This window comes from Podarcis bocagei (genome assembly GCF_964188305.1).
Source record: "Podarcis bocagei genome assembly, chromosome: 4".
NCBI lineage: Eukaryota > Metazoa > Chordata > Lepidosauria > Squamata > Lacertidae > Podarcis > Podarcis bocagei.
Window position 1 is genome coordinate 13865409 of NC_138128.1, and position 22779 is coordinate 13888187.

Consider the following 22779-nt stretch of genomic DNA (forward strand, 5'->3'; position numbering starts at 1 on the left):
TTTTGGCGGCCGCGCATGTACAGAAGTGCTAAATTGCGCTTTGCGCATGTGCAGAAATGCTGAATCGCAACCTGCACATGTGCAGATGCGCCACTGTGGGTTGCCAACACTGTGGGTTGCGAACATGCATCCCGCATGGATCACATTCACAAACCGAGCATCCATTGTAGTACTCATCTGACCTTAGTATTTGCCTCCATGACAGTCTAAAGAAGTCTAAAGCCAGCAGTAGTTCTTTACCTAGCCTGCCAGCTGTGTTTCTTCATAGCAACTTAACAACTTGGGACCAGTTTACCTATAAGATCACTTTGCACCGCATGTGCACACTCGACCATTTCGATTGGTGAAATTGGCACAACTGCAAGTGCCACATAATACCTGTTCCACATATAGAAGAACACAATCATTTAATGTGGCACAACATACACTTTGGAATTCCCTGCCTATTGAGATCAAGTCGGCTCCTTCACTGTACTATTTTCGGTGACTGCTAAGACCATTCCTACTTGGCCTACTGAGATGCTGAGAAATGCTGATGTGGAAAACTGATTTCAAGGAGGTGTAGGATATTGTTAGAATGGGAAACCATTGATCTATTGGGTTAGGGATGTGGAGCATAACGTAGAATTAGAATCATGGGTAAAGTTATGGAAATCCGGGTTGAAATTCACAGCATGTACTACCCTGAGGGGAAACTTTATGAAAATGATGTGTAGATGGGACCTAAGACAAAGTAAATTAGCCAAAATGTATAAATCAACGTCAAATATTTGCTGGAAATTTAAAGAAGCAGAAGGCTCATTTTATCACATGTGGTGGACATGTAAGTAGCTAAGGACTTTGGGGAGATGATTTATAATGAGTTGAAACAGATATTTAAGGTAACTTTCCCAAAAAGACTGGAAGTTTTTTTTACTAGGGATAACTAGAGCAGAAAATCGTGTCCTCCCTAAAAGAGGGCACAGGTTGCGGTGAGACCTGGAGACTGACCTCCTGGTTGTGGGTGGGTATATTGGACAGCCACAACAACCGATTGGTAGGTCCCTCATTGCTGGGTTTAATCTGGCCAATGGGGTGCAGTCTAAACGGATCGAGGGACCTATATAAACCCATGCACGTGTCCCAGAGCTTCCTCTTTCAGCTCGTGCATCTGAACACCCGCCCACCTCTCCCTAATTTTAGGGCATTTTGCAATTGACCTTGCTATGTTGTCGTGTGTCCTCTGTCGTTGGGATAGGGGCACGGCAGGAATTTCCCCCACTTGGCTGATGGGCCGTTGCCATTTGGGTTTCGCCTGCCATGTAGCAATTTGTAACAACTTGTAAGGTTGCGGATAGGCTCTGGTTCATGTGATAGGGATGGGAGAATGGTCTCACCATCTCTATGTGAAGGGTATTCCATTAAAGGAATCCAGGAACTCAACTTGTTTGGTCAACCCTCAAAAGGGGATCGTGCCCGTGCCTGAGTCCAGGGCAGCATCTGAGGAGTGAATAGAGTCTGCTCCCAGGCTTTTCACCTGCCTCAGATGTTCACCCTTGGCTGACCTGTGATAGAGCTCTGGGTCAGCGCTACCTGCAAGGCTGCAGGGAGCTAGTTGAACCAGGGTCTACACAACCACTCACTTTTCTGTAATCAATCAAGTTGTGGCCTAAATTCTGCCAAAAAACCAAAACTAAAATTGGAGTCAAATGTGTCTTTATTTAGGGGAAGGTCTCTGGGTCTGAACACGCAAAACAGATAAATCTATTTCTTTACTCAACCACAGCAGCATGAATGGCAGCTGAGTTTACAAATTATGGTAAAAGTTTCTGAACACACTGTGTGAGCTTGGAGCGGTCAAACTCAGACAGCCTCTCTGATCAAGTTCACTTAGTGGAAGAGAAGAAACAGAAGAAACGAAGGTGAATGAAAGAACTTTCTCAACTGTCCGTCACCAGACATGAGGGAGCGTGACCTGGTCAGGTCTAGAAACAACAGCATACTCTGTGGTCTTAACCCCTTTATGCATTTAACTAGAGTTAAACATGCTAGCTGTATGAAACTGCATTTCCTACAAGACTGGCTGCTGCCATGATTTCCAAAGAAGCAGACTCTAGTAACTGAATGCTTATGCTGCAGTAAATGTTTTAGTCTTTAAGGTACAGTACAATATTTTTGTTGTATTCATCTAGTGCCCCTTTCAGTACATTGGTAGGTGTGAGAAAACAAGGACTGATATTTCTGGTCTTAAACGATTCTCAGGTGGGTTGTGGTCTATACAAGACACTGTAATGGAAAAACCTAAAAATGCATATGTATGATGCAAGTGTTTCCTGGAGACAGGATGTTATTCCTGTTAATAATGTATTCCACACTTACAGTACACATGGTGCTAATGCACTTTTGTAGTGTGTGTACTTTTGTACAATAAAATAAAATAATCCAACCATAATGAATGGAGTGGATTCTGTAATGCTTTTAGCTTTCACTTCTGCTGATGTTAAAATGGTATAATCCTGATCTTTATACATTCTGAATATGAAAGCAGAATCGCTGGTGGTAAAGTACAGATAAACTGCTTTCCTTGAGGGGAAAAATAATGCTATTTGAAAAACAAAGAGGAACACAGCCTTTTATCAGCTGCAGAAAAAAGAACACTTGTGTGTTTGCTTTAGATATGCCAAGGTAAATCCTCTTATACCTAAAACTGTGGCGCTGCTAAACACTTTGATTCATCCATTCAAATGGGGTGCTTACTCTCTAAAATGCAATCTGTGGACTGAAAAAGCATATGTATCTCCAGCAAAATCCAGCTTTGCACTAGATGGAATGAATAAATGGCATTCTTAGAATCAGAACAACAAAAGCTTTGATCAGAAAAAGCATTAATAGGGGTGCTCCCATACTTTTCTGAATATATAGCTAGGGCACCTTTATATTTGTAAAATTGTTTTGTTGCATCCCTCCATGTAATTTCAGAACCCTTGGGATTGGTCTGATTTCTGCTAGGAGTGCTATTGCTCCCTGCATCTTAACTCAGGTTCAAAGTTCAAAGTTCCTCTCCAGGAAAACAAAATTGCTAATGGTTAACAATATTGTCTCATAATCTCCCTCCTCCATGTAGTGTGCATGAACAAGATGGAGACATGCTATTGGGTGCCAAAGAGGAGGCAGAACTGCTGAACACCAACTTTGCCTCTGTCTTCACTCAAAAGGAAAAAAAGTGCTCAACCTGGTGATAACAGAATAAATGATTTAAGGAGAAAGCTATAGCCCAAGATAGGAAAAGAGGTGGTAAGGGAGTACCTAGCTATTTAAATGAATTCAAATCTGCAGGGCCTGATGAGCTGCATCCAAGGATATTAAAGGAGCTTGTGGATGCCATCCCACAGCCTCTGTCTATAATCTTTGAAAATTCTTGGAGAACAAGTAAGGTTCCTGCAGACTGGAGATGGGCAGGTGTTGACTCCATCTTAAAAAACTGGGGGAAATAAGACCCAGGTATCTACTGACCAATGAGCTTGATGTTGATACCAGGAAAGATCCTAGAACAGATAAGTAAATAGTTGGTATGTGAGTACTTAGAAAAAAGGATGCTGCGATTACTAAGACCCAGCATGGGTTTCTCAAAAAACAAGTCATATCAGACAAATCTCATTTCTTTTCTTTTCTTTTTTCTTTTTTGATAGAGTTACAAGTTTAGTGGATCAGGGGAATGCTGTGAATGTAGTGTATCTTAATTTCAGTAAGGCTTTTTCAAAGTCCCCCATGATATTCATCTGGAGAAGCTGGTAAAAGGTGGACTGGATGAGATAACTATTCATTGGATTTGTAGCTGGTTGAGTGACCAAACCTAAAGAGTGCTCATTAATGGTTCGTCATCATCCTAGAAAAAAGTGACAAGTGGGGTGACACAGGGTTCTTTCCTGGGCCCACTGTTGTTCAACATCTTTCTAAATGACTTGGAGGAAGGAATTGAAGGAATGTTCATCAAATTTGCAGATGACACCAAAGTGGGGGGCATAGCTAATGTTGCAGAAGACAGAATCGGGATTCACTATTATCTTCACAGATGGGAGAACTGGGTCTGAATGAACAAAATGAATTTCAATATGGACAAATGTAAGCTTCTGCATTTAGGCAGGAAGAACAAGATGCACAAATATAAGTAATACATGTGAAAATGATCTAGGGGACTTAGTAAAGGTAAAGGGACCCCTGACCGTTAAGTCCAGTCATTAATGATTCTGGGGTTGTGGCGTTCATCTTGCTTTACTGGCCGAGGGAGCCGGCGTACAGCTTCCGGGTTGTGGCCAGCATGACTAAGCCGCTTCTGGTGAACCAAAGCAGCACACGGAAATGCCATTTACCTTCCCACTGGAGCGGTACCTATTTATCTACTTGCACTTTGACGTGCTTTCAAACTGCTAGGTTGGCAGGAGCAGGGACCGAGCAACAGGAGCTCACCCTGTTGCAGGGATTTGAACTGCCGACCTTCTGATCAGCAAGCCCTAGGCTCTGTGGTTTAGACCACAGTGCCACCCACGTCCCCTAGGGGTCTTAGTAGACCACACATTAAACGTGAGCCAACAGTGTGACACAACAACAATAAAAAAGAGTCAATGCTATTCTAGGCTGCATCAACAGAAGCATAGTGCCCCGATCAAGTCATAGTACCACTATTTTGCCTCAGTCAGACCACACCTAAAGTCCCACCACAGTTTTAGAAGGCTATTGACAAACTGGAATGTGTGCAAAAGAGGGTGCCAAGTTGATTGAAGGTCTGCAATATAACTTAATTGATATGCTAGTGCAAGCATTAGCGCTAGTGAAATGGGTTTTCCTCTATGTGCACTCCATGCCATCCCCAATTTTTATCCATCGATTGCTTTCTCCTCCAAGAATTTGTCCAATCCTCCTTTAAAATCATTCCAAGTTGGTGGCCATCACTGTTTCTTCTGGCAGTGAGTGACTTATCTTAACTATTTGCTGTATGAAGTACTCCCCCCCCCCCCAATACCCTGAATCATTTTGATAAAATTCTATCATGCCTTTTCTCTAGACTAAAAAGTCCAAAAAGTTTGCAACCTTTCTTCACAGGGGAGTTGCAAGATTCAAACCAGGAGGCTCATATATTCAGCCTCAGTCTTAAAGGCACCATACAGTACAAAGTGGGGGAATTTGCTGGGGGTGAAGAAAATCTGCAATGCTCTTTGCACTGCAATATGTCTAGGACTTGATGAAGTGTGCTATTATGACAGTCATTTGAAGGCACTTGCTATTTTGAATCCACCAAGTTTATTTACTGGCTGATTTTGTCTCCTATTTTACCTGATCTTGAAAATCAATGAACTTATGATTTCATCAGGGGCGGGAGGGGGGGACTGGCAAAGTTCTGGCACAGAAATTTGTTTTTCTATTTCAACTGGAACATTTTCCTGAGTCTCCCTCCCCCCTCACTGCTCTCCCTCAGCTATTAATGTACATTTCAGAGGCTCATATCCTTTCAGAGGTTAAACCTAATATGTCTCAGATTGCCGTGCTCTTTGTTTCACAGGATCTGACAGAACTCATTGAAAGCTCGGGGAAATATATTTACATTTTCTTTAATATTTGACACAATGCAAAGCTTTATCCTTAGAGGGAAAAACTACAGAAGGGAAAAACCCCCATAAAAAGAGTTGTTAACAAATAAATACAAATAAATACATCTGAAGTAAAATGTGAATGGTGCTAAAAAATGTAAAGGAAACATAGCAATAGCACCCCCCCACACACACACACAGGCAAAGTCTTATTGGGCCTTATATCTCCTAGATAACAAACTTGGCCATTTTTCATTGGACTAGAAGCTGCTAGAAAAGAATTGGTTCTCTATTATCTTTCAGTTTATCCTCTCCCCTAAAACAAGAAGGCGCCTAAACTTACCATGTTGGATATATACATCTCATTAATGGACTTTAACATTTTACTTTTTTACAGATAAACAACAACGGAGATTAACCACCTCTATACAATATTTAAATTGGCATGTTCCTATAGAGTGAGGGCTTTGGCCTCCTCTTAATGTGATCGTCCATCTCCAGATTCTCTCTCTGCTTCCACTGTGTTTCACTTCCATGTGAATATACACAACAACACAACACAAATCCCTCCAACTGGGCAAGCAAAAGGCTTTTTCATAGTTCTAGGAAACATTCCATTCAGGGAAAAGCACCCTGGAAGGTCTCAAGGGTTGGATGGAGAGACCAAGAGGGTCACATTTGATTTATGGACCAGAGTTCCATCAGCCCATTTGGTGTTAGTGCTGACAGCTAAGTTGTCCCATTTTGGTATGAAAAGGTGTTAAGACCAGTGCTGAGCAGGAATTCATGGTATGGTGAGAGGTATGGTGATGTGGTCTCAGAAAGGTCCCCATGGTTACTGCTTTTGTAGGTACAGGAAAAAATGCAGCTGTTTTTATATTACTAGGGCTATTCTGTTTCCGTTCCAAATTAATTTCTGTAATGTTCAATTGGAAACCCCTCTCTGGAAATGGCTACCTGCTGAATGCCTTTCGTTATGGACTCATTTTTGAGGCTGCCAGAAGTTTATTTTTTAAGAGCTTGGCTCTGTTTGCTTTTCGTTAAACATGATGCAAAATACCACACAAAATATGCTATGCACTTCTGGCAATGTGATGAAAGATATCGTTGAAAAGTTGTGTCGCAGAAAATTCAGAAAGCGTTTTTAGAGGGAAATGCTTTCTGTACTAGGAGTCTGGAGAAAAGAAAGATTTTCCAAACTCCCTTCCTATTGAGTTATAATTCATGAGGCTTTCTAGTCACAAACACAACACATCAAGAAGTAATTCTTTTCCCTCCCACAGACCTGAAATATGATGAATCATCTATTTTAATGTGCATTTCACAAGCAACAGGGTCGCGATCTGCGAAATCATACACTGACCCCACCTGTTATTATAATGGGGTAAACACTGTCACTTTGCCAGCCTACAGCAAATTACACAGAGGTAGCAAAAGTGGGTCATCCATCACTGGCACTAAGTTTGTTTTCAAAAAGAAGATTTCATATACCATGCCTGCCGTTCAGACTGTTACTAGAAAGCACAAATTGGGAGATTCAGGTACAATATGGCCACAAGATGAATGGACATGACAGGCTTTCAAAGAAGCAGAGTGCGGCTGTTCTACAAATAACATTGTCAGAAACCAAAGCAGTCCTGCCGTGAGTGTCTGGCAGTGAGCCACATTTTGTACAGCCATTAATAGCTCTTTCTGCTGGTAGTTCAAGTGAAGAAAAAGACAACAGCAACAGGGATAAATCAATTACATGCAACTGGATGTGTATGTGTGTGCATTTGTGTATGTCTGTGTCTAGGCTGGAGTCGGTGGTGGTAGTGGTTTGAGTGTTAGACTAGGACCTCAAGTTCAAACCTCTACTTATTGAGTGAAACTCACTGGATGACATTGGGTTAGTCATTGTCTTTTAGCCTAACCTACCTTGCATAGAATCATAGAACCAGAAAATTGTAGCAATGGAAGGGACCCCAAGAGCTCCCTAGTCCAAGCTTCTGCAATGCAGGAATCACAGCTAAAGAATCCATGGCAGATGGCCATCCAATCTCTGTTTAAAAACCTCCAGTGAACGAGAGTCCACCAGCCATTGATGCTGCCATAATATACAGTACAAGGATTGCAAATTATATGCAGACTTCTCCATAGACTTCAAAATAGCTCTTTGATCTGATTAATGCCCTGATCTCAAAGATCTAAGCAGCTTTGGCAGAGTAGCTTGCACCAACACAACATTAACTGCCTTGATTCAGATGGTACAGAGGTGTAATTAAGTAAACTGAAGTGGTAGGACTTTTCTCTGCTGAAAGCCATAATTCTCTGTACACTTCCAGGAGGCTATTATGCAGCATGCTTACCAGATGGATCTTCAGTTCTGGAGGCCTACAGAGATTTGGAACACACATTTCCCAAGAGCAGGTGTGGGTGCTTATAAATTTATCTTTCCCCCCAAGCTCCTTTTCTGTGTACCAGATGAGGATTACAAACCCTCTGGGCTTGGACTGTTCATTCCGATGCTCTACTCCGCACCTAGCACTAAATAAATGTTAAATAGCAGTAGCAGAGATTGCCATGTGTGTGCAGTTGTGCAGTACCTGCAGATGTGCCCAGCTGAGAAAATCACTCCCCTAGAGCAAATGATAACATCATGTAAACCAAATGTTTCTGATGTTTCAGGTTTGGGTTTCTGCCTATTCCAGGCCTGTGGCTGAACATTATCATGCATCACAGCCTAGTAAGCATCTTGGTTCTGCACTCCTGACTAGATGAGATTGCAGAAGTTTCGTGTTGTTAAATATGGACTGGCTCAATCATGTAGGAAGGAGGTGGGTCTCAAGAGTTCCATTTTAAGAGCAAAAGGGAAAGCATAAGTGAACAATGGCCATAGTTCAGTGGTGAAGGGCAGGGAATAAATTTAATTAATATTAATAACTGAAATCAATAACATCATTTCTACCTAATGAGAGGCAGGTTTGTTACCTGTCCTGCTGGACAAAATGATAGAGGGAAAACTGAGGACTGGGAGCTTTGCACACAGGTGCTGTGCCGTCAATCTATGGTTCCTACACATTCAGGTAAAGGCCAAACCTCCAGGTTGCAACCCAGCGGTCCTCAAAAACTTCATTTTAAAGGAATCTTTTGAAAGGTATGGTGGTGCTTAGCAGAGCTGCCTCATCAACTATAATCGAAGAATTTAAAAAATCCATCAAATGCTATTGACATGAATCTAAAAGAAGGCAGTTGACTCACCAAAAATATGAAGAATTCCAGCTTCCACTTAAAAAGGTATAAAACATAAACAGAGATGGATCATGCCAAAAATTGAGTCATAAAGCATACTACATCTTAAACCCACACCTACTTGGCTCCTTTTGAGCCTTGCAAACAATACATCATCCCATTGGTTTAAATCTAGATGGAAGCTGTTTCTTTCTATTTCCTCCCCCCACCAAAATGACAGAGACAAATGGTTACATTACCGTGAGAGTTCCTTTGGCAGAGTAAGCAGCATAGGAGTAGAGAAGGTCTTGACTGTGAAGCATTTTGGTCTCTTTGCTACACAGCTGTCCATTAGGATAAAAGCATTCACCAGTGCTATTCAGAGTCACTGTATTTGGAGAAGCGCCCGGCAGGTCAAGGAGGACAGAGTAATTTACGAGCTGGACATCTTCAAGGCCATAGGATGTCCACTGAGCCAGCAGCTTCATTGCAATATCTCTATCTTCTTTCCCACGCAGCTGTATCAAATCTCTGACAACAAAGAAACAACAACAGAAGTACTCGATTAACACGTTGGATTTCCCCAATGCCTCTTCACTTTTCTGATAAGAAGCCTCTGATTTTATTTGTATGATGCCTAGAATCTAGAAAATTTATTGTGCCTAATTCTCCAACCATCTTGTCACAAGAAGCAGGTGGATATATCACATTAAGAATTTCAGGAGGCCCATTGTATTAGCCCAGTCTTCTGGTTGTTTTGTAAAACTTGATGCTAGCCTTTCAAGAATATAGGATCACCCATCTGGACAAACAAAACCTAACATCATCTGCGAGGAAGACAAGGGACTGGTTCAGATATGGATGCTTTTAGGAAGCTGCCCTCCTGGTCAGTGGTGTAGCATGGGTGCAAAATTCTGAGGGGGTGCAACCAAGTGCCCCCATACAGGCATCGGCTTCCATAGAAATCCACACCCTAGCAAAGGCCGCAGAGCAGCTCAGGCCCACGGGGAGCGGACATGAATGGAGCAAGGCAGGCAGCAGTGGCGGAGCTTCATGCTTCGGCACCGGGGGCAGAGAGCAGGCGGGGGCGTGGCTGGTGCATGCCCTGGGGGCATGGTGCGCCACCCACAGGGGCATGGCATGCGTCCTGGGGGCATGGCACCCAGCACAGGGGGGCAGCCATGATAGCACCCCACTGGGATCGTGGTACTGGGGGCGGTGTGCTCCCCCTGCCCCCTCTTCCTCCACCAGTGATAGTGTGGTGTTCTTCCCCACGGGCATCAGGGGGATTTGCCCACCAAAGGCTGTGTCAGCCAGATGGGCTCTCCCCCTGCAGGCTGCGCAACACAGCTCTGCTTGGCTCTGGTGGGGGGTGCTCCAGTAGTGTCAGCAGCTTACCTGCCCAGGGCGCCAGCAACCCACACTATGCCACTGCTCCTGGTACTCTCCTGATGTTTGGGACTACAACTGCCATCAGTCCCAATCAGCATAACAAATGGGAGGCACTGGGTTGGGGAAAGCTGTGTTTTGTTCCTAGAATTAAGATAACAAAATAGCCTCTCTCTGTTTGTTAAACATTTTCCCCCAAATTGTCCCTTGTTATGAGTGGAGATGCCTTTTGACTAAATGTAGCTGAAATTCTCTGCAGCTGATGGAAGTGAAGCATCAGAATGGGGTGGGTAGACACCGCCCAGTTAGCTGCCTTAAGGAGGAGAACGTGGTTGGTACACTTCTTAGGAAAGTGTCCTTTATACAAAGATCTGAAGAAACATTATCTGAAGCTCCTAACATTAGGACTTAGCAATGATTCCCCCTTTAAGGGTCTTATTGCACCAACAAACTTGCATTTAAAGCAAGAGAAGTTCTAGTTCCTTCTACATCTCTTCCTGGAGACCACTGTCTCTTGGAGGAATCACACAATGAACTTTTGCCCATGCTTCAGGTCATATGAGGTCTGAGAGTTGGGAGAACCTTCAGAATGGTCTTTAAGACAGCACGAGGAGGGACTGATTTAATGAAAAATGCAGAGAACCTATACACATATGGGAGCATGAGGGCACATGGGACTCTTCGGATATTATGCACCATGTACACACAGCATATATGAGAGAACACAACAGATCCTATCTTGTTCCGGCCCAATAGCCAGAAACCCATTTTAAACAAATGAGAATGACATTCACCATCTGTGGCCTATTTTAATACCAAATAAAACACACACACACACACACGTTTGAAATGAAGTGGGCTTATGTTAAAGACTTGTGAGCTCTTTTCAAGAGGAATAATAGTCAAAGGTCAACTCTTTGGATTTAATCTTTTCCACTTTATCTCCAATAAGTCTTCAAACAGACTGCACAAAATAGACAAGTTAATCCAATCACTAGTACATTACAAGCTAGTGATTTCATCAGCTATGCCCTTTAAGGCAATGACACAAACTTGGACAGTCCCAAAACGCACAAAGTCGTTTGATTAACACAATTGCTACTTGAAGACCCACATTTCCCACAGGTATTGGAAGCATTAATAGAATAAATAATGGAAGTGAACTCATCCCATACAAATAAGATTGACGCAGTTCCCATCTGCCTGCACTTTGCTTCATTGAGGGAGGTAGTTTTAAATGAAGAGCACAATTATGAAATTGTTCCTTTCACTATGAAATGAACGATGCTTTCCACTCTGTAATTAAATCAATACGCTATTGAAACTTTAGTGACAATATCCTTGATTGAATTAAAGCAACACAAGTGCATTCCTTATTTACTTCATAATTCCTTTTGCAGAATATTTAAAAATCCTGATGCAAATCGTGCTCTAAGCTTTATTAAAACAAATCAGCAGGTATTAAGTGTTTTAATGACTCTTGGGAATATTTTAATCTAGCAAACAAACTCTTCTGAAGTTCCACTAGCAAGGCTAAGGCTGTGATCCTAAGCTTTCTTACTGAGAAAGATATCCTTTTAGACCAAGTTGAACATACTTCCAAGCAAATATAAAAAAAAATCCTTCCTGTAGCACCTTAAAGACCAACTAAGTTAGTTCTTGTTATAAGCTTTCGTGTGCATGCACACTTCTTCAGATACACTGAAACAGAAGTTGCCAGATCCTTCTATATAGTGAGAAGGTGGGGAGGGGTATTACTCAGAAGGGTGGTGGGAATTGGAGATTGGCAGATAGCTGAGATGAGCCTGTTGACGACTCTTAACGACTGTAATAGGTCTTACAGGAAAAGGCAAGGGGTGAGAAGGTGAGAAATGGCTTAGTCATGTATAATGAGATAAGAATCCAATGTCTCTGTTCAGACCAGGTCTCTCCATTGTTTTAAGTTTGGTAATGAGTTGCAATTCAGCAGCTTCTCTTTCCAGTCTATTTCTGAAATTCCTTTGTAGTAAAACAGCTACTTTGAGATCTTGTATAGAATGTCCTGGGAGATTGAAGTGTTCTCCTACTGGTTTCTCTGTTTTGTGATTCTTGATGTCAGATTTATGTCCGTTTATTCTTTGGTTTTACTACATTACTACATTTACTACATTTCTCACCTTCTCACCCCTTGCCTTTTCCTGCAAGACCTATTACAGTCGTTAAGAGTCGTCAACAGGCTCATCTCAGCTATCTGCCAATCTCCAATTCCCACCACCCTTCTGAGTAATACCCCTCCCCACCTTCTCACTATATAGAAGGATCTGGCAACTTCTGTTTCAGTGTATCTGAAGAAGTGTGCATGCACACGAAAGCTTATACCAAGAACTAACTTAGTTGGTCTTTAAGGTGCTACAGGAAGGATTTTTTATTTTTTTTTTTGACTATGGCAGACCAACACGGCTACCTATCTGTAACTGGAACCAAGCAAATATGTTCAGGAGCACTGAGTTGTAAATGACCCACATACTTCAACTTCACTGTTCTTGAAGTTTAAAAGTGATCTGTCATGGCCTTTGAATCATGCAGCAATCCAGGATCAGAGTCGGGCTACAGAGGCACCAACAAAAGGCTCTGAGCCAGCTGCTGTTCTTAGGGCCATCAGATAGGAGCCCTCAGAAGAACCTCCCATACCACAAGGACCTGTAGGACCATGGCCAAGACCTTCATGGGTGCCTTCCCTTGTGCCTGAGGAACCAATTCCTTTCACAGTAAATTAGTACAGCAGCACAGGACACTCACCAGGTGGGAGGAAATGGAATGGAGAAAGGGTGTCCATCTTCAGGTCAGAAGGCTGGACCTTTCAGAACCTTAAGTTCTCCACAAGGGGATGGAGCCTAGAAGAGGTAGTTTGGAGGCAGGGGTTTCAAAGGCCTGCTGCCTTGCCCTGTGGATCCAGCATCTGACCAGAGCACAAAATGATCCTTATACTGAATGAGGCACAGTTTAGCTAAAGTTGGGTTTGGGTTGACTTGGCAAGATAAAGTGACTAAGAAATTTAAATAATAATAATAATAATAATAATAATAATAATAATAATAATAATAATAATAATAATATAAAATAAAAAGTGAGCCCTCACTCAGTTCTGTTGTAAGCTATAGAAATTCAGTTAATTGCAATTTCAATTTAACCCATTCTTTTCAACAGGATGTAAGAATAGCTGCATTTAGCTGCATTGGTGCCCATGGTGTTCATTTGATGTTTATAGGCTGGTTGACACATACATACACCTTGATTTCTCATTGCCTGAGTATTCAGCACTTGTTGATAGGATTTGAATATGTGAGCATGTTTCACTGTAGTGGTAGAACAATGATGACTCATTCTCACATATGCAAGTCATCCCTTGATTCTGCAGTGATCAAGCAAATAACATTCCAGTATGATTCAATCTTTGTTATACAGGTTTGATACAATGAACCACTGCATGACTAGGGTAGCCATATTTTGAAGAGCAAAAAAGAAGACACATTTACCGACTTCTACTTTTAACCAAGGATCGCTATGACAACTCTATCCATGAAAAGGAGGATGTGTCCTGGGAAAAGAGGACATATGGCAACCCTTTGTCAAAGCAGAAGATGTAAATTCACAACGTAACCCCCCCCCCCCGGCAACATTTAACTAAAGGATGGAAGGAGGTTGGGAATTCAGATGAATTTCCCATCTACATGATAAAGCAGGGGTACCTAGCATGGTGGCTTCCAGCAGATGGTGAACTAAAAGTTCCATCAGTCCCAGTTGCATTGCCAAAAGTCAAGTTTGTTGGGAATTGTAGTCCAGCAACAACTGTAGGCCACCATGTTGTTAGGAGGGAAGGAAGGAAGAATGGAATTCTTTTCCCTTTGTATCACTTAAAGGTAAAGGGACCCCTGACCATTAGGTCCAGTCGTGACCAATTCTTGGGTTGTGGAGCTCATCTCGCTTTATTGGCCGAGGGAGCCAGAATACAGCTTCCGGGTCATGTGGCCAGCATGACTAAGTCACTTCTGGTGAAGCAGAGCAGCGCATGGAAATACCGTTTACCTTCCCGCCGGAGTGGTACCTATTTATCTACTTGCACTTTGACGTGCTTTCAAGCTGCTAGGTTGGCAGGAGCAGGGACTGAGCAATGGGAGCTCACCCCGTCGCAGGGATTCAAACCGCTGACCTTCTGATCAGCAAGTCCTAGGTTCTTTGGATTAACCCACAACGCCACTATATTGTATCACTATAATGTCAAGTAAATATTAAATTCAAGCATTATTCTTGCATGGAAATAAGACATTTTGCATTCTCTTCTGCAGAATATTGTGTTGTTTAACCCAATGGCTGTCAAAATTGTGTTCTGGGATTCTTGATTAGGATGAGTCAAACACATTCTAAATTCACTTGTGGCTTACTGGTCTTCGTGACAATGTGTACCTCATAATCTGTTGCCACCCAGAGAGGTTCCTTGGCCAGTAGGTTTACACGGAACATGTTTCCTGGAGGTAGAAAGTTTGAAAACCATTGGTTTCAGCTACCCAGAGATGAATCACAAAGGATTATAGTTCACAATCTACACCATAAAGCTTCAGCAATCTGAATGCTATTGTGTAAAGCAGTAAAGAGGCTGGAAGCCTCCTGAAGGGGATAAAACAATTTGTCTGTACAGCTCATCAGCGCTCAACAGTTATAAGGCTAGGATTCCCTGCCAGCACAGCAGCGTGACAATCCCAAAAGGTGGAGGAATATGGCTTGTCTCTGAAGAAAAATGAACACTTACAGTACCCAGGCATTTTGATATAAAATAGGCATTAATGGAGGAAGTGAATTGGCTGAACCAGCATGCCTGGCATGCAGCGAGGAATAATTTGCTGTCGCTGGATCTTTTCTTACTCTTGCTTCATAAAACATACAAATGAAACTGACCAAAGGAAAGTAGTCAGATGGGGGTCGTGGTCCGCATTTTAAAACTGGGGAGTAGGGCTCCCACTTTTTCCATTGGGAGAAATGCAACCTTATTCCTAGGTTGGGGTAAGCTGGACCAATGGCAGAAGCTGGTGACTAAAAGACAGAATAAAGCAGACCAGATGTGGAGCCAGGATGCTTCAGAACTAAGCAAGAGGCAGCCCATGAGGCTGGAGCCAGAGACAAAAATAATTCCACTGGCCAAGCATTTAAACAGAGGGCTTCATAGCCATTCCCATCATGGGGAAACAATGGCCAGCCTGCATGGGCAGAGTGGGAACACTTCCTAAGGAGTATCTAGGAAGATGCTTCAGTTTGTCCCCCAAGTGGCTCTCAGAATAGCCATTTAGAGAGCTGAGAATCCTATCCCAACACCGCCAACTCGCTACAAGAGTTTCTAATGAGATGTCCCAAGGCACCAGTGTGTCAGTGAATACCTCCTTTGGCATCCAAAAACTATCAGACTATAGAGCCCACTCCCACGGAAGGCAGTGGTGGCCACCGACTCAGACAGCTTTAAAAGAGGATTAAATAAATTCATGAAGGAGCTCTCATACTTCCCCTTAGCTTCCAGGTCCACAGGAACAGAAGATGCGGTATGCTAGCCAGGAGTTTCAGGACTGCTAGCAAAGTGTCCAGCTCACCACATGTGAATAGAAAGGAGAAGCCCACGTGAACTTATTCCTGGATCAGGGCCAGGCACAGAACCAAGAAGGGGATGGAGCCTCCAGCTCCTGTAGAAACTCTAAGCTTGAACTGAGTAGCTTCTGAAGCAACAGCTTCCAACCCTTTCTGAAGTGGGTGAAGGACAAAATCCTCTTGAGGTGCTGGAATGTAAGCTGAAAATTCCAGCTAAGGTGTAAGTGTATTGGTGTGTTGGTAGGGAGGAAAACCTGTAGAGGCTTATGGACTCCAACTCACATCAATCAGAGCCAAGATGGCTGATGGTCAGGAATGATGGTAGTTGTAGCCCAATAGCACCTGCTGTGCCACCAATTCTTTAGAAGAAGAAGAGTTTGGATTTGATATCCCGCTTGATCGCTACCCGAAGGAGTCTCAAAGCGGCTAACATTCTCCTTTCTCTTCCTCCCCCACAACAAACACTCTGTGAGGCGAGTGGGGCTGAGAGACTTCACAGAAGTGTGAGTAGCCCAAGGTCACCCAGCAGCTGCATGTGGAGGAGCGGAGACACGAACCCGGTTCACCAGATTACGAGTCTACCACTCTTAACCACTACACCACACTGGCTCCTGATGGTCAGGAATGATGGTAGTTGTAGCCCAATAGCACCTGCTGTGCCACCAGTTCTGTACTCCTGACCTAAGGCATTCTGAGCTGTGAAAATCCATTTGCACATGGAAGCCACCAAGTGATGAAAATCAGGGTGGTTGCTTTTAACCATGCCTAATGACTGTGTGAACCCTGTAAGGCTCCTGGAGCCACAACACTGCTATTAAAGGGCATTTATTCATATGGATTTCTGTCTGACTGGAGCAGGAAGAGACCTTGCTGAAAACACTTCCATAGAGCTATTGTTTTTCTATAAAGGTGCCTTATGGGCAGAAATTCCATCAAAAACTGTCACCCAGGAGTGAAATATGCTTGTGCGATTCTGCGCCTGCTTTTCAAATACTACTTGTTTTTTTTGTGGGGGGGTGTATGTGTGTTTTAAATTACCGGTATTTTCTCCTTTCACTTGACGTGATCCATGTTTGAACTGACATTTCTGTTTAGCTTTTCCTCGAGTCTAATTGTTCAAGAAATAACAGTAGGGAGTTTGTGTGCATGTGTGTTGCAAATGAACTGATCTTTATTTAGGAGGGAAATGACAGCATGTTGGAATGGGAAGAGAGACCGTAAATATACTGTGTATTCATTCCCATCTTGTCAAGCCCCTCTGGAGCCAGAAAGCACAGCTCTCTCACACACTCCCTCCCCACACTGCCTCAATATCTGCCTCGTACAGTTTTCCCCCCTTTCCAGGGGAAAGATACACAAGACAGATGATAAGCAATATCTTAACTCTCCTCCAACACAAAAAGTACACAGCTTGATCCATCAAAAAGCCAGTAACTGACATTTGCACAAAGCACCTCAATTAATCCACGGCGTCACCATTTAGAAAGATAAATCTCTATCAATGAGTGGTTCTGTGAAAATACGCTACTCTCCCCCTACCTACCCCCCGCTGTCAGCCCCCCTACTCTACCGCTTTTCAGGAAAGTAGCATAATCTGGGATACAATGATGGCATGAGTCCATATAGACGCTTAATCTAAATATAGCTACTTTGATTCCTCAGTGCTCAACCCCTGATCTCAATCATTTTCTGTGCTTTAAAAGGCTGTGATACTAAATACACAGGCAACCCTATCCTACCACAGGCTGCTTTGTGTGTAAATAATTGCAAAAATACAGGATCGTGCCACAACAAATATAATAATAATAATAATTCCTGCTCTTCGCCAGCAGGTTCCAGGCCAGGTTACAATATAAAATTAAAAACAGATGAAATGGATTACAGAAAAAGAGTGAACCTGGAAAACACACATCACAGACAAAGGAAGTGTGTCATCAGTATTTGCCAAAAGCTGTAAAGTGGAGAAGCCAGACACACCATTATGGAGAGGGAATTCTGCGATTTAGGGGCTGCCACAGAGAACGCCCTTTTTTGGGTTACCCTTCTAGCTTCTGAAGAAGGTACAGTAGAACTACAGAGAGGGTCCCTCTGCTGGTCGTTACATTTGGGAGGGTCTGTAGGGAAGAGGGGGGCCTTTCAGATATGTGGGGTCTAAGTCCTGAATGCCAGCAGCCTTCCTGCCCCCAGAAAGGGAGGCAAAACTATCCAGTTTGCCCTACTGGCCTCTGAAATAATAAAAATAATAATAAATTTTATTTATATCCCGCCCTCCCCAGCCAAAGCCGGGCTCAGGGCGGCTAACAACAATCAAATAATCAGTAAAATAATCACACAATCTAAAAATATTTCATTATAAAAATTAATTAAATCAAATTGATGGCAACCAATTAAGCAGAATTATGTGTAGGTTGCCAGAGGAGGGAGTCAGGCTGCGCCCTGACCAAAGGCCTGGCGGAACAACTCTGTCTTGCAGGCCCTGCGGAAAGATGTCAGGTCCCGCAGGGCCCTAGTCTCTTTTGACAGAGCATTCCACCAGTTTGGAGCTGCAGCCGAGAAGGCCCTGGCTCTAGTTGAGGCCAGCCTAACCTCTCTGAGGCCTGGGACCTTGAGGATGTTATTATTTGCAGACCGTAGGTTTCTCTGTGGGGCATACCAGGAGAGGCGGTCCCGTAGGTACGAGGGTCCTAGGCCGTATAGGGCTTTAAAGGTTAAAACCAGCACCTTAAACCTGATCCTGTACTCCACCGGGAGCCAGTGCAGCTGGTATAATACCGGATGAATGTGCTCTCGCAGCGAAGACCCCATAAGGAGTCTCGCCGCGGCATTCTGCACCCGCTGGAGTTTCTGGGTCAGTCTCAAGGGCAGCCCCACGTAGAGCGAGTTACAATAATCCAGTCTGGAGGTGACCGTCGCATGGATCACAGTGGCTAGGTCAGGACGAGAGAGATAAGGGGCCAACTGCTTAGCTTGGCGGAGATGAAAAAATGCCGCCTTTGTTATAGCTGTAATCTGCGACTCCATAGAGAGGGAGGTATCGAAGATTACACCCAAACTCTTAACGGACGGTGCTGGCACTAATTGCACCCCCGCAAGAGATGGGAGTTGCCCCCTCGATCCCATATCGTCCCGCCCCAGCCAGAGGACCTCTGTCTTCGAAGGATTTAACTTCAACCGGCTCCCACGTAACCATCCAGCCACAGCTTCCAGACATCTGGTCAGTGTGTCTGGGGCCGAGTCAGGATGGCCATCCATCAACAGATAGAGTTGGGTGTCATCAGCATACTGATGGCAACCCAGCCCAAAACTCCGGACAAGCTGGGCGAGGGGGCGCATAAAGATGTTAAAAAGCATCGGGGAGAGAATTGCACCCTGAGGCACTCCACACACCAAGGAGTGGCGTGATGACAATTCCCCCCCAAGCGCCACCCTCTGTCCCCGACCAGAGAGAAACGAGCGCAGCCATTGAAGGACTGTGCCCTGGATCCCCACGTCGGCAAGGCGGTGGTCCAGGAGTTCGTGATCGACCATGTCAAAGGCTGCTGACAGATCTAGAAGAATCAGCAGCCCTGACCCGCCTCGATCCAGCTGCCTGCGGAGATCATCTGTTAGGGCGACCAGAGCCGTCTCGGTCCCATGACCAGCACGGAAGCCGGACTGGAATGGGTCCAGAGCAGATGTTTCATCCAGAAACCTACCAAGCTGTTCAGCAACCACTCTCTCAATCACCTTACCCAGGAATGGAAGATTCGAGACCGGGCGGTAATTGGATAGATCTGAGGGATCTAATGATGTTTTCTTTAAGAGCGGACGCACCACCGCCTCCTTCAGTTCCCCTGGGAATATCCCGGTGCCAAGGGACAAATTGATGATATCCCCCAGGGGGCCCCGCACCTCGTCTGGACACGCTCTAATCAGCCATGACGGGCACGGGTCAAGAGGACAGGTGGTGGGCTTTCCAGCTTGGAGGAATCTGTCCACATCGGCTGGAGATATCCGGTCAAAGTGGTCCAATACTGGACCCGAGGACAGTTGAGGGGCCTCCAGTTCCTTTATTGTATCCAAATTGGCAGGGAGGTCATGGCGGAGCGACAAGACCTTCTCCGCAAAAAAGCTCGCAAATGCCTCACAGCTGTGTGTCAGATTGTTATTTAAATTTGGCTGTCCCTCAAGGGACGTTAAAGACCGAATTATACTAAATAATTGCGCCGGGCGAGAGCTAGCGGATGCAATGGAGGCCGCGAAGTAAGACTTCTTAGCAGCCTTCACTGCCATCTCATAGGTTTTCATAAAAACCCTATAAGATGTTCTTGAGGCTCCGTCACGGGCACCCCGCCATACTCGCTCTAGCCGTCTGAGGTCCCGCTTCATTTTCCGAAGCTCCTCGGTAAACCAGGGAGCCCGGTTTCTGCGGGGTCGCAGAGGGCGCTTAGGTGCGATCTCATCAATGGCTGCCAGGAGCTGGGTATTCCAGCCCTCAACAAGCTCAGTCAATGAGTCGCCAGGGGGAGCAAGGTCCCGCAAGGCTTGACGGAATCTATCCGGGTCCATCAGCCTCCGCGGGCGAGCCCAAATCGGCTCGCCACCTAAGCAGGGTGGGGGTGGAAAGTCAATCCTGGCTTTCAGAGCGTAGTGATCAGACCATGGCACCTTCATCGAAGGAGACATGATCACATCTATACCGGCGCCAAAGATCAAATCCAGCGTGTGGCCTGCTTGATGTGTGGGGCCCGAAACAAACTGGGAGAGCCCTAGTGTCGCCATGGAAGACACCAGGTCCAGAGCCTGTGAGGAGGGAGTGGCATCAGCGTGGAAGTTGAAGTCTCCCAATACCAATAGGTTAGGGAACTCCAAGGCCCAGCCGGCCACCGCCTCCAGCAGGCCTGACAGGGTGGCTGCTGGTGCGCTAGGTGGCCGGTACACCAGCCAGACAGCCAAGCTCTCCTCGGAGCCCCACACTAGGCCAACACATTCAATGCCGGGGATCGATGGCGATGGTAGAGCCCTGAAAGAACAATCTTCCCGGATTAATACTGCCACCCCTCCCCCCCGGCCCACGGTCCGTGACTGGTGGAGGACGGAGAAACCCGGGGGCGCCATCTCTCGTAAGGTAACAGTTACCCCTTCGCGCACCCAGGTCTCCGTCACACAAGCCAGGTCAACTCCCTGCGAGATAAAGAAATCTCGCAGGGTAGCAGTTTTGTTGCCTATAGACCTGGCATTGCACAACACCAGTGAAGGAGGTGAGTAATCCTTGCTCGCCCTACCCTCGTCTCTCGGGATGGGGCGCAGATTGGAAGGGGTACGAGCATATCCATATCTCGATCCCCTTCGCCTATAACATCTGCCCCCACCGCCATACCTCCCTCGCCCCTCCACGGTCGCAATCCCAAGCCTCATACTAACCTCCATTTACAAATAGAAAACAAAACAACCAAAACAATTATGCCCAAACAAAACCAATCCCCGCCCCACTCAGTGTCCACCCCCAAAAACAAAACAAAATGGAACAAACAAAAATACATAAATAAAAACCACCATTCACGGTGGTACAACAAAGTTAACAATAAAAGCACCTTTAAAACACCTTAAAATATATAAAAACATCTTTAACATTTGCAGCAGATAATGAAATAATATAATATTATAAAAAACAACAACCCCCATTTAAGATGCTGCAAATTAAAAGCAATTAAAACATTTAAAACTATTTTGTCCATTGCTGCCGGTAGCTGCTCTGTCCTCTAAACTGTGATGGTAGTGCAGGCCCCGCCCCCTAGGCCGGATGGAGTTGGCAGGAGAGGGAGCGGTCTTCCTAGCACTCACGAAGCAGCAACAGCAGTCGTGTCCCGGAGGCCTCTCCCAGACCTCTTATGCTGTGGCGAGGAGTGCAGGCCCCGCCCCCTAGGCCAGATGGAGTTGGCAGAAAGGGAGCGGTCCTCCCAACACTCACGCAAGCAGCAGCACCAGCAGTCGTGTCCCGGAGGCCTCTCCCAGGCCTCTTATGCTATGGCGATGAATGCAGGCTCCGCCCCCTAGGCCAGATGGAGTTGGCAGAAAGGGAGCGGTCCTCCCAACACTCACGCAAGCAGCAGCACCAGCAGTCGTGTCCCGGAGGCCTCTCCCAGGCCTCTTATGCTATGGCGATGAATGCAGGCCCCGCCCCCTAGGCCAGATGGAGTTGGCAGAAAGGGAGCGGTCCTCCCAACACTCACGCAAGCAGCAGCACCAGCAGTCGTGTCCCGGAGGCCTCTCCCAGGCCTCTTATGCTATGGCGATGAATGCAGGCTCCGCCCCCTAGGCCAGATGGAGTTGGCAGAAAGGGAGCGGTCCTCCCAACACTCACGCGAGCAGCAGCACCAGCAGTCGTGTCCCGGAGGCCTCTCCCAGGCCTCTTATGCTGTGGCGATGAATGCAGGCCCCGCCCCCTAGGCCAGATGGAGTTGGCAGAAAGGGAGCGGTCCTCCCAACACTCACGCAAGCAGCAGCACCAGCAGTCTTGTCCCGGAGGCCTCTCCCAGACCTCTTATGCTGTGGCGAGGAGTGCAGGCCCCGCCCCCTAGGCCAGATGGAGTTGGCAGAAAGGGAGCGGTCCTCCCAACACTCACGCAAGCAGCAGCACCAGCAGTCGTGTCCCGGAGGCCTCTCCCAGGCCTCTTATGCTGTGGCGATGAATGCAGGCCCCGCCCCCTAGGCCAGATGGAGTTGGCAGAAAGGGAGCGGTCCTCCCAACACTCACGCAAGCAGCAGCACCAGCAGTCATGTCCCGGAGGCCTCTCCCAGGCCTCTTATGCTGTGGCGATGAATGCAGGCCCCGCCCGCTAGGCCAGATGGAGTTGGCAGAAAGGGAGCGGTCCTCCCAACACTCACGCAAGCAGCAGCACCAGCAGTCTTGTCCCGGAGGCCTCTCCCAGACCTCTTATGCTGTGGCGAGGAGTGCAGGCCCCGCCCCCTAGGCCAGATGGAGTTGGCAGAAAGGGAGCGGTCCTCCTCCCAACACTCACGCGAG

The 22779-nt window shown here is 45.6% G+C and overlaps 1 protein-coding gene across 5 annotated transcripts in view; it reads right to left on the minus strand.

Annotated features, from left to right (window-relative positions):
- NAALADL2 (N-acetylated alpha-linked acidic dipeptidase like 2) overlaps window positions 1-22779 on the minus strand; it is a 659014-nt gene that overhangs the window by 333932 nt on the left and 302303 nt on the right. For all 5 annotated transcript variants that reach the window (XM_081190167.1, XM_081190168.1, XM_081190169.1 and 2 more), the window contains one exon: window positions 9035-9305. In XM_081190167.1, the coding sequence (XP_081046293.1) occupies window positions 9035-9305 (271 nt within the window). The remainder of the gene's footprint in view (window positions 1-9034; window positions 9306-22779) is intronic.